This window comes from Gallus gallus, chromosome 5, assembly GCF_016699485.2.
Source record: "Gallus gallus isolate bGalGal1 chromosome 5, bGalGal1.mat.broiler.GRCg7b, whole genome shotgun sequence".
In the NCBI taxonomy this organism is placed as follows: Eukaryota; Metazoa; Chordata; class Aves; order Galliformes; family Phasianidae; genus Gallus; species Gallus gallus.
Window position 1 is genome coordinate 56,755,151 of NC_052536.1, and position 12,436 is coordinate 56,767,586.

Consider the following 12,436-nt stretch of genomic DNA (forward strand, 5'->3'; position numbering starts at 1 on the left):
CCCCACCAAGGGTTACCAGCAGCTTACAGCAGTGGTCTGAAGCTTGCTTGCGCCCTCTCTAACTCCCACAAACCATCATCATGCTCCTTTCAGTTCAAGAGGAAGGCAACAAGCAGACAAACATCAGAGATGACCTGATGCCTCTGCAGCCAGGCAGAGGGCTCAGCTGGCTCCTGCTGACCTCCCCAGAACTCAGTGCCTTGACATGATCCAGCCAGCAATGCCAGCACCCTCTCCAGCCAGTCGCCAGCTCTGGCACCTGCCTGCCTGGCTGCCATCTGGCTGAGACCTCGAGGGGACCCACAGAAAGAAACTTCACACATTTTCCTCCACTGCTTTCCTTTTTCTACCCTCTACCATTAGCTACATGGCTTCTAATCTGCCTCTCCACAGCTGGGGAGACCTACTGTGAGCTCAGGATGAGGAAAGCAGGTGAGTGCAGCTAATTGGCCCCAATAACAAGAAAAAAAAAAGCCTTTGTTAAGCAGAGTGCATGATTTTAAAGTCTCTTCTTTTGCAGGTGTAATTAACTGTCGCTCCAAACCCCTAGTTTTTAAGATGCTCAATTACAAACTCAGCTTGCACATCAGGAACAGAAGCTGATTTCAGACAAGAAGTCCTCACAGTCCTTATCCCACCACCTCTGATAAACGTTGACCATCCTCCCAACAGCACACTGTCCACCTCAGCACCTCCATCTGCTGCACGTGACTTGCTGTGTTTCCTCCTGCACTGATCCTGTGCAGCAACCCTATATTTGCTGCTCTTAGGAACCACTAAAATCATACAATCATAGAATGGCCTAGGTTGAAAAGGACCACAATGCTCATCTAGTTTCAACCCCCTGCTACGTTCAGGGTCACCAACCAGCAGACCAGGCTGCCCAGAGCCACATCCAGCCTGGCCTTGAATGCCTCCAGGGACGGGGCATCCACAACCTCCTTCTGTGCAAAAATCACTAGAATATTCAAGTAGTGAAAAATACTGGCAATTACCTTAAAATGTGGATGGAAGGCAGAACTCCCCTAATGGACCAGGCAGGATGCATCCAATGAGCAGTATGAAAACCCACCTTAGGCTGCTTGTATTTAAAAACACCTGGGAGTAATTATTGACAGGTAAAAGAAGTTTTATGGCAATTGCTAACAGCAAGCCACAGCTTGCTGACTTTACCTCCATCCCGATCTCAATGCCTGCTTTTCCCCAACAGCCCCACTGACAAAAGCAACACTGCTGAGATTCATTGCAGCCTCACTTAAGAGAAGGCAGATTTTATGGGCACAGAGTCTAGGGGAATCCAAGGGGCTGCAGCTCCCATAGACGCACATGCTGAAGTTTAAACACAGCGATGCAAAAAAAAAAAGACAACAAAATAAAACACTAAATGTGCTCAGCCTCATCTTCGGGGGTGGGGAAGAGGGCTGTAAAACTGAATGGAAATTTAATAGGAAGGGGATAAAAAGGCAAACATTCGAATGCAGCCCTGCCAAGCCTCCTGCGTTCTGCTGCAGAATCACCCATCTGAGGCTACCACAACTATCCCCAGCTCTCAGGCAATTAATCTGAGAATAAAGTATGGCAAATCTTTGAGAGCTGTAACACGAAAGGGAGTGCAAGGAAGCAGATGGAGGTGCCGGATGACAAAGAAAATCTATAAACAGGTAAAATGAAGAGAAATCAATTTTCTATCCTGAATCTCAAGATGAGAAAATAGAGATTTTGTGAAAAGGGAAAAAAAGGAGCCATGTGGTCGCTTTCTTGATAAGAAGCTTTGGTTGTACAGCAGCTTTCTTTTTTTTTTTTTTGATTCAGCAGCATCATAAGCTTTGTGACTGCTTAAGACAGCACCATTCATAGTTGGCCCAAAGCATTTACAGGCAGATAACTGTGTTCATTGCACTGCTGCCTGTGGGTGGGGAGGGCTCTTTGATTCCTGCAGCTCCGTACCAAGCACAGGTGAGCCCTGTTGGAAGAGGTGGGTTGGGAAACATTCTCCGAGGGAGCACACATGAAATATCAATCTATCTTTATTCTTTCCTGCTCGCACATGAATGTGCTATTTATCTCCATCAAAAAGCAGCTGCTTTGCATCTAATAAAGGTGTGAAATAAGCCTGGATAAGGAAAGTCTGGGTGGGTTGAAGGAATGCAACAAAAGCAGCGGGCACTGAAACGTGAATTAGTTTCAGAGAGGTGGCCAGAGGCCTTCCTGAGCCTGGGGCAGATCCTACCCTGCCCATTGTGTTTCACTCCTGGAAAGATAATTTGCATCTGTAGTAGTTCAGATATTTCAGTATTTGCATGAAACTCTGTCATATAGTGGTTCCGAAGGGAGACAGAAGAGAACCGAAAGCTCTTAAGAAAGAAAAAAAAGAACATGAACCAACTGCATACATGGCTAAGTGTAGAGGTGACAGTCTCAAGTGCACTGGGGAGGTTCAGCCTGGATATTAGGAAACATTTCTTCTCCAAAAGAGCAGTCAGGCACTGCACAGCTGCCCAGGGAGTAGTGGGATCACTTTTCCCTGGAGGTGTTGCAGAGCCATAGAGATGTGGCACTGAGGGACGTGGGCAGTGGGCACGGTGGGGTGGGTTGAATTTGAGATCTTTTGGAAAAGAGATGTTTTCCAACCTGAATGATTCTGTGATGCCATGTAAAATAACTTCACAAGGTGCACAGGGAGAAGGGGTGGTGATGGGGACACCAGCTGGCCCCGGCACAGACTGACCAGATTATCTTTGAATTAATGCTGCAAAACAATAGAGTCAGGCCTAGAAAAGAATAGTTTCCTTCAGTTTAACCTCTGTTTCCTGCAGGAGCTCAATGCCATGGCTCATGCCAGGATGTGGGTGCTCAGTGTGACCTCAACAGCTCGGCCCATTTACTCCAGTGTGTGCTACCCCCTGCTAAGCACTCCCTGCCTTCACACTTGTAATTCCTTCCACCAACCTCTGCAGGCCCACATCACATCACATCACACCACACACTTGTTGCGTTTCCTAACACATTCCCAGACAACCATTCACTCAAAAACCATCATTTTTTTTGTGCTGCTGATGCTCCATCTGCAGCACTCCAGCACCAAACCCACAAGCCCGGACGAATCCTCCAGTGGATCCTGCTGCATCGACCTCTATCCCCCTGCAGCACAGCAGCAGATGAAGCTGTCCCAAAGAGGTGGGTGGGGGCTCACCTGTGGTCGGGGATGGCCGGTGACCAGGCAGGTCAGCTCCAGCGTCTCACCCTCGCGGATGGTGTAGACCCTCTCCGAGTAGCGCTCCTCCTCGATGTTGCACGCCAGGCCTGAGTGCACAATACGCACCGTGGGGGGGGCTGCAAGGTGCAAACAGAGAGCAGTGAGCACAGCACCTGGCATCCCTGCCCTCCCCAGCAGCAAACCCACATTCAGTGCCAAGAGATGGCCGCGGTGCTCCGCCACACCTCGCAGTCCCTGGGGTACAGCCTTGACGAGCTCCTTTGCTTTCCGGTTATTTTGGGCTCTGTTTCCAAATGAGCTCTCCCTTATTGTTCTCGTCATTATATATCTTTCTAAACTTATTATCGTGTGCATTATGCAAATGAGGTGCCTTAATTAAACCATTAAAATTAAGCAGGAGAAACGGCGGGGCTGATGCTGCTTCTTCTCAGCATTAATACTGAAATCCTGTTGCTGTCAAAGGGATCGGGGCTTGGAACTGAACAAACCCTTACTTTAATTTTCTTGTAAATTCAGCCAAGCTGCAGGACGTGACTGTGTTTTACACACCGTACATGTAGGAAAACAGCAATGTTGTTCCTGATACCACACGTACAAATTACACCTCTGTTTTAGCAATTCTCCCGCGGATGTTCCCGGCTGTATCTTTATTTCTGCAGCATGAAATTCACAACTATTAAAATTTTCAGACAGTGAATCGATACAAGAAAGTGGAGCTCCAGTTACAGCCCTGCTGCCAAATGGAATAACAGAGGCTGAAAAGTAGAAGAGAATAATGGTAATCCTGGTGGGGTTTAAACAACCGGCGGTTTGCCCTCTCTGCTCATCATCGTGCTGCCCCAATGGTGGACAAATGCTTTAGTCATAACTGAAGCTTTAAATGACCAAGAAAGCCAGAAAGTGGAAGGAAAACAGAGCCCAGAAGGACTTGTTGCACGCTCCCACCATAAATCCTGCATGCTTTTACACCACTGCTCATTGCCTTGCTCAGCCCACCTACAGACAGAGCGTGCAGCAGCTCCTGCAGAACCCCTGCGGCAGCTCTGCATGCAGCTCCAGGCACCACCTGCTGCACAGCGCCTGGATCTCATACAAACACTGCCCCTAATTTCAATTCTGACGAGGCTCAAGGAAAGAACCTGAGCAGGACAGTGCCAGGTCAGCTACAGGAGCAGGAGGAGAATAATTATGTCAGGCTGCAATGGCTAAGGCTGATACTCCTCACTACCATGCACTGCTCCCATCCATCTCAGTCTACTATATTTAGATCATTTCTCAATGTGCTTGGCTTAGGTTAATCCCTTCAGCAAGCATTTCAGAAACCTGTCCTCCCTGCAGAGACCGGCGTGGGTGGAAGAGCTTTTGCAAGCGATGGATGCTTCCCACATCACAGTGTGCCCCGAGCCTGATGGCACGAGGCGACCAGCTCCAGTCAGGGCCAGAGCAGCACAGAGCAGCTTGCTGGCACTGCTCAAACCCAACAGCATTGCAGAAAGCTTCCCTACCAGGCTGCAGGCAGCCAAGCGTGCCTGCTTGGTCCACTCTGCCTTCCTCTTGCTCAGAACTGCCTTGAGCCCTCCTCACACTCCTGCAGAGCCACTCATTTTAGGGATGGAGATGCTGTTTGCTGTTCAGAGGAAACAACTAAGGCCTCTAGACCACTGGGCTGCTCTTCACTGTCCCTCTATCATGCCAGAAATGTCACAGAATCACAGAATGGCCCAGGTTGGAACGGACCTCAAGGATCATGAAGCTCCAACCCTCCTGCCACAGGCAGGGCCACCAACCTCCAAGTTTAATACCAGGCCAGGCTGCCCAGGGCCCCAGCTATGCTCGATACCCCAGGGCACGGGCATCTATCTTCCTTGTTCTGCCACACACAGCTTCAATACAATGGGCTCCACCCCACAGCTGGGTACCATCTCCCACAACACAAAGAATAAAATGCTGACATGCAAAAGCAGTTCAGCACAGATCAGGAGACTTCAGATAAAATTAGGAGAGTCAGCAACATTACACCAACATCCTGCTGCCTTTTACATTCATATTATATTAATATTACATTTTAATTCATATTATATTCATATTATTTCAAATTACGCTTGAAGCATCCTTTGATTTAGCATCTGTGCCACTGCTCCACATCTATTAGGTTTGGAATGGCAACATAGAAAAGAAGAAACAACTCCCTCTGTATTAGTATAAGTATATGCTGCTTTAAGAAGAGATTAAAATGAATGCAGGAAAATTAAAAATATTCTTCCTTCTTTAATTTTAATGTTCTATGGCTCAGAAGACATTGTGTAATTACAAAACGTCACCTCCTTCTCTTCCCTAGGAATATTCATTACAGCTACCCCTGAAATATGCCTCCAAGGATTTAATGCCAGACAAGACATGAAAGTAATATATCCTTGGCATTTATTTTGTTTGTGGCACTTTAGAAGTATTTGTCTTGTGATTACGCCCAGTAAATACCGCACTCAGGAATCCATCACCCGCTGTCCCGGCATTACGCACGCGCAGTGCTCACAAAGCTCACTGTGAGGTCAGACAGAGCTGTGACAACAAAACTGAGAACAAACCTCCCCGTGCTGCAAATACGTTGTATGGCACCAAGAGAGCTCTTTCCTATGAAGAATGGTGCCAAGCTGACTTTTCTCTGTGTCTCATTATATATTGATGTAAGATAGGTCCCCGTTGTTGGCTGCTCTTTTCCAGCAATTTCAATTCGTCTCTCCTCTCCTGTACACACATACACGTCTACACAAGCAAATAGGCTTCATCTTGCAACAAGTTCCCCAGACGGTATAGATCCAGGGGGGAAAAAGGTGTCATAACATTTCTGGGAAGGCAAAATTAGAGATGCCCAGAATTGAATATGGATGCAGGTATCCAGATGCATTTAATAAAGACACAAAGGGCAGAGCAGATGCCATGATAAATGTGAGCACAGCCACCTTCCATGGGAAACATGCAGAATAAAATTTGTTTTCTGAACAAGTGCCAAAGTAGAAAAGAGTTCTTCTAAGTAAGCTGGCCACCCAGAGAAAGAAAACAAACAACTGAGAGTTCCTCTTTTTCACATGTCCTCAGCACCTCTGCATTTCAGTAAGCTCTGGCTTCATGCTGGGTCTGCACACAGCACCAAAGGAATGATATGCATCAATGAATCACAGAATCGTAGAATGGCTTGGGTTGGAAGGGACCTCAAGGATCATCAAGATCCAATCCACCAACCTCCACATTTAATACCAGACCAGGCTGCCCAGGGCCCCATCCAACCTGGTTTTGAAAACCTTCAGGGACGGGGCATCCACAGCCTCTCTGAGCAGCCTGTTCCAGCACCTCACTACTCTCTGTTAAGAACTAGCATACTACATTTGCAAGAGTTTGCCCTTGTCCTTCTCCAACCCAAAGCTGGATTACTGCAAACACTGGGTGGCCTCAAGCAGCACCAGCAGTGCCACAGAGCATATCTGCTCATGGCATCCAACACATTATTATTGGATCTGGTGTCTGGTTCAGTGCTTGGCAACCTTGACCATGGCAGAGGGTTGGAATGAGGTGATCTTTAAGGTCCCTTCCAACCCAACCCATTCTCTGATTCTATGATTGACTCTGCTACTATTATTCCAGAACAAGTTAAATAAGAAAGAAATCTTCGAAAGAAACAGGGGTTTTCATGTCTGGAGAATTACCGTGGCCTTTTTCCCATCCAGAACATACCTACTGTTCCAGAAACAGATACCAACAGACAGAGACCATATGTCATAGACCGTAACTTTTTAATACTTGCCCAGCAGGAGGGACAATAAACAGCAGCGTAACGAGTTGTAAGGGGGAAAGAAATCTGCCTGTTCCTAGAAACAGCGTTACAGTTCCTATAACTCAATAGATACTCTGCTGATAAGCTTTGTAGTGTCAAAATTAGGTCAGTCTGTGACAGTAGCGTTGGGAAGAGGCAGTGTGATTTAATTGGCACGGTGGCTCCTCATGTTGGTGCTATCGATCAAGAAGCCTTCCTGAGCTCTGGAAATGCAGTTTAAGCCACAGAGATACAGGCAAGCATCAAGCAACGTGGCAAAAACAGTCCAATCAATGCAAGGAAAAAAATGCTCTTCGTCCTTCACTTGCAAGACTGGGAGGCAAGGACAGACCATGGACAGCTCAACAACAGAAGGAGGATGATTTACGCTACTGGGCACGTAGAGTGAGAGCAGGTAGGAAGTATTTCATGCTGATATATCTTTTTAAACTACAGAACTCTCCCTGCTATCACTTTTCTGCTAAGGCTGCTGAAGGTAACGTACAGTCATAAAGCCATGAAAACAGAAAAAGTAAAGGTTCCCTATGTTGGATGCCTGGCTTTTGTTCCACATGGGACCCCAAAATGAAGACGTTAATTGACGCTCTCAATATTTATATAATGAGATGTCCTTGTGTAACATTTCCCATCCTCACTCCCCACCAAGAGTACTATGCTTTCTAGAAACAGAAATAAACTGGCCTAATAATACATTTATCAGTCACCTGAACATCAGCTAACCTCCAGCTGGTGTCAAACCCCACATTACCCACAGTAAAATACTCTAAATTCTGTGTTGATGACAGCTGTTGTCATAGGGCAGTGCATTCATCATGGTAATACCACCGAGATTCCCGGTCACTTCATATGCAATTAGCAGAATTAAGAGCTGATAGGAGTATGGGAAAACTCATTTTTGAGAGTTGCAAACACATACACAATTGCTTTATATCTTCTCATTCTTAAAAAAAAAAAAAGAGAGAGAGAGAGAAAAGATTATTTCCTCCTTATTATGCTGCAGAATTGCAAAAAACTCACTGGGGACCTCACTCTTGCTAATTAGTTTTACATGGAGAAGCTCACGATGTAAAGCACCACTGTGAAACGAAGGGAAGGATAACGAAATTATATGTGGGCACAGCCAGGGCTGATGTCTTGCAGTGGGAAGGCAGCTAATGCTCTAATGCTGGGGGGCAGTGCTGGCCCCAGTGCTTCCATTAGGGACACACGGTTGTGCAGGAGGACATCACAGCCCTATGCACATACAGTGACCATGCAATGCCCGAAGTCTGGAGAACACCCAGCTTTTCAGAAAGTTCTTCACACACACACAAGGATCTGTCTGCATGGATCCTGCTGCGGGATTGGGATAAATGTTTTCCTGCAGGTGGTAAAGCATATTACTCATAATAAATACACACTTCTAGCAGAATCATTATGGGTTTCCTATTTCACATACATCATTTTTAATTACGTTTTAAGTAATTCTGCAAGGTCCACAAATCACAAAGATTTTCTCATGGCTCAGAATGAAGTAAATAATTAAGAGCAACTGATTAATGAAGATGAGTTCAGACACTGCTCAGAGTTGAGCACTGCTCTCCAACAAGGCCCCAACCAAAGCTCTGTGCGAGTGCAATTCTCACCAGCAAATAACTGCAACCAGAGAGAATTGCTTTTGAGAAGAACTGTAGCACCGAGTCTCTCCTTGCCTGGCAGCAGCCCCAGAGCAGATGGTTTCCAGTCTCATCGGCACTGCTTTGGCCTTCAGCTTACTACAGGAGCACAAATACAATGCAAAATATACAACTTTTTGCACCATTTTGTGCAAAAAAAAAAAAAAAAAAAACTGCACCAAACCAACTCGTGTTAAGAGCTTTCTATAAAACTCAGAGAAGGACACAGTTCCTAAAGCAACCAAGTGACTAGTTCAAAGCATTCAACAAGTACTGCTTGCTCAGCGTTTACGGGACTCAAAATATTTATATTCAGGATTTTGGTAGACTGTCCTAGAATATCAGAGAGGGAAACCATTTTCACCACGTACACACATTTCTTGCAGCAACTCTGATTCTTTCTACCTCCACTGAGCCATCAGAGAAACTGCACTTCAATGTCATCACCGCTGCCACTCCATGGAAGCATGGGGCTACCAACATAACTGCTGTGGCTCACAAGCATGTGTCTCCACAAGTGCGAAGAATTAACAATAATTTCCTCTGATGTGCTGTTTTCTAATTCTTACTTCTTCTTGACATCTTTAAATGGGCAATTAAAACTTATCCCAGCAGTCATGTCTTACTGCATCACATTTGACTCTTTCTGTGTACAAGTTGCGGCCCCCCACAATTAGCACCTCTATTTTCCCAGTCTCTTATTCCTTATTCCAGCAGCTTAGAGGATGACACTATCATGATGTCTCAAGACAACACATGGACACGTCCTTATGGCATCCTCCTAAGGTCATACAGAGCTGGGGTAACTGGGAAGACAAGCATGTAGGGAAACCTTTCTACACTGCATCTTCCTCCCTGAATTGCTCCTTGAGCAGTCTGCAACAGATTTCAAGCAGTAGCTTCCATGAACCTTCCAAAAGAAGTAATCTACAATTGACAGGCTTAATTGAAGCAACACGTTGTTCCTGGAATCACAAAACAGATGATATTGCCAGACCTGTTTCGGCAGTATTACAGTCAAGCAGTAAACATATCTCACGTATTACCACAGGCTCAGAAAAGACAATATGTTGACTTTCCTCAACTTGAATAACACACACACATGAAAACCAAAAGTATTAAAAATCACTCACTAAAAATGAATCCTGAGTTCTTAACCATTACCTCTATTTGCACACTTTGACAAAACACCTTTCAGAAATGTATTTTTAACAAAGAAAACTCTGGTAGTGCAGTTGGTGACAAAGAGCACCTCAAAGGTAGATTCAGTCCTAAAGAAACTGCACACATACATAATGCTACAGAAACCAAGCACAGGTCCCAAAATGGCATGGCACAGTCTAGGAAACCTCAAGTTCTGCTAAACTGAGGTTGTGACCATTACAGATCTCCTTGCAGGCTGAGGGGACTGAGATCAGAGGCCGGAGCCCTGGGCAGGCTCTGGAGTCCTACACACATCCAATCCACAGTTTTATGGCTTGACTGACCTCATGGCTTTTTTTTTTTTTTATGTTCTAATTAAAAATATTTTTTAAAAAATGTTTTGTTATTCATATACATTAAGCATATTATATATTTTATATGCAACTCAAGACGATTCCTCTCTACTCCATGCGGCCCAGGAAATCCAAAAGGTTGGACACCCATTCTAGACCCTGCCTAGGACCAAGAATGCTCCACGCAGGTCCACTCTGGACCTCTTTCCCCTGGTCCATGTTCTCTTCCCATCCTGCTCGAACAGCATCATCTGCTCCTGGCACAAGCCAGCCTCCACCTCCCATCCCCTCTGCAGCCAAGCATAGCAGCAAGTGAAGCGAGATCCAGGCACTCTGGGGCACAGAGATGCCCAGACCTATTAATCTTAGTGCCACACATACACAACATATTGCTCATAGCCATGTCAAGGTCCATAACATGGCACATCTGTAATAGGACACTCACTGATGAACTGATGGAGCGCAACCATGCAGAACACAGTTGGGGCTTGCATCCAATAAGAACGTTAAAGTGCTTTTCCGTGGGTTTGTACTTTCATTTAATGCTAGGATTTAGGAAATCAAAATTCACTGGCTCCTCCACAGATCTACTTGGACTCCAGGATGAGGTTTACAGAATGTTGGTGGAAAAGTTCTAAGTCCTGGCTTCTTTGGAGCCAGCCCCATCCTGGCCAGCCACCATGGAGCAGCAACACATGGAAAAACAATGCCTGAACGACTGGGCACAAACAAGACCTGTGCTCCAGCATCTGTGTCTCAGGGTGGAAGTGTTTAAATGGACACAGGACAGCTTAAACCGAGGACTGTGCTGTAGAGGAGCTACTAGCTCCCTGAACCACCAGGTGTGGGAGAATAGACTTCTCATCTAAAAGCCCGGTGCTGTGTTTGACTCTCCACCAAACTAGGCAAAAGGAACAGAAATACAGCTTATGAAGATGTTCCACTGAAGGTACCACCAAATCTACGTGACTGCCAAGGGCAGTGGTCACACTGTCCCAGAAAAAGTCTGCTCTGGTTCAACTCAGCTCTGCACTCAGGATGAAGGTTTCCCTAAATGCAATGCATCTCAGCAAAGCTGTCACAGACTGAAGACAGACAAATAATATTAAAGAGGAATTTAAAAATACGCAACCTTACACGAATGCAAACGAACAAACAAACAAAAAAAAAGGCTGCTCTATAGCGTTAAGCAAGAATAAAGAGCTTTTTCAACAACAATTTGCATTTCTTGTGAGATAGCACAAATCTGTCCTAGTGATCAGCAAGTACCACAAAAGCAAACCTCCTTTCAGGAGTAAATTATGATTTCTTGAATTAAAATTGTGTTTCCCATACTTCAATGTCTCACACCTAGTTTTCACATCTTTGTTTTGAAACGTTGGGTGTAGGAGTAACCATAACCACTGAACGACTGGAATGTATTCCATTATATAAAGCAAGAAAATCATTACAACACATTTTTATACATTCTAGGGACTATCAAAACTTGTGTCACTCCTTTTAGCTTCAGTAGGAAAAGAATAATGTATCTTAAAGAATAAAAAAGACAGATGGCAGAAGTGCCAAGAAAATGACTCATTTTCCCATTACATCCTGTATTCCAGGAGTTTTTTCCCCAGTCCTGGGCACGCAGGATGGGAGGGAGCCTGCACACACTGAGCTGCAGATTGAGAACTAACTTGTTTCAATGAATTAAATGCTAAGCTACTGGTTTATTTGTGCTGTTGGATTCTTCTGACTAAGCCCAGTCCTCCCACAGTTTCAAACTAAAAGAAGATCTAGACTTAGATATAAGAAGGAGATTTAGATACAAGAAGTTTTCTTACGATAAGGGTAGCAAAGCAGTGAAACACTCTGCCCAGAGAGGTGGTGGAGCCCCATCCCTGGAGATACCCATGGTCAGGCAGGATGGGCTCTGAGCACTGATGGAGCATTCCTGTGCACTGCAGAGGAGTGGGACCTGCATGGCCTTTAAGGGTCCCCTCCAGCTCAAACCATTCTATGATTTACTCTCTGCAGGAATGGAGCCTTCTTTCTGCTCAAAGTGGGTGAAGGAACCAGGAGAGAAGCATTGCCTGAGGACAGTGGCAGCATTACATACAGCCCACACTTCCAGTGGTCACCAGGTCCCCAGGGCTCAGGTGCAGGGTACCCATCAGCTTTAGCATGCACCAGCTCCACCACCACCAAACACACTCATTTAAAAAAATGTCCTGCAGGGAACCTCACAAATAGTATT

The 12,436-nt window shown here is 45.5% G+C and overlaps 1 protein-coding gene across 2 annotated transcripts in view; it reads right to left on the bottom strand.

Annotated features, from left to right (window-relative positions):
- MDGA2 (MAM domain containing glycosylphosphatidylinositol anchor 2) overlaps nt 1-12,436 on the bottom strand; it is a 362,730-nt gene that overhangs the window by 263,139 nt on the left and 87,155 nt on the right. For both annotated transcript variants that reach the window (XR_005860157.2, XM_025150963.3), the window contains exon 2: nt 3,194-3,333. Coding sequence is in view for 1 of the 2 variants with exons in the window: in XM_025150963.3 (XP_025006731.1) it covers nt 3,194-3,333 (140 nt within the window). In the remaining variant the exon portion in view is untranslated. The remainder of the gene's footprint in view (nt 1-3,193; nt 3,334-12,436) is intronic.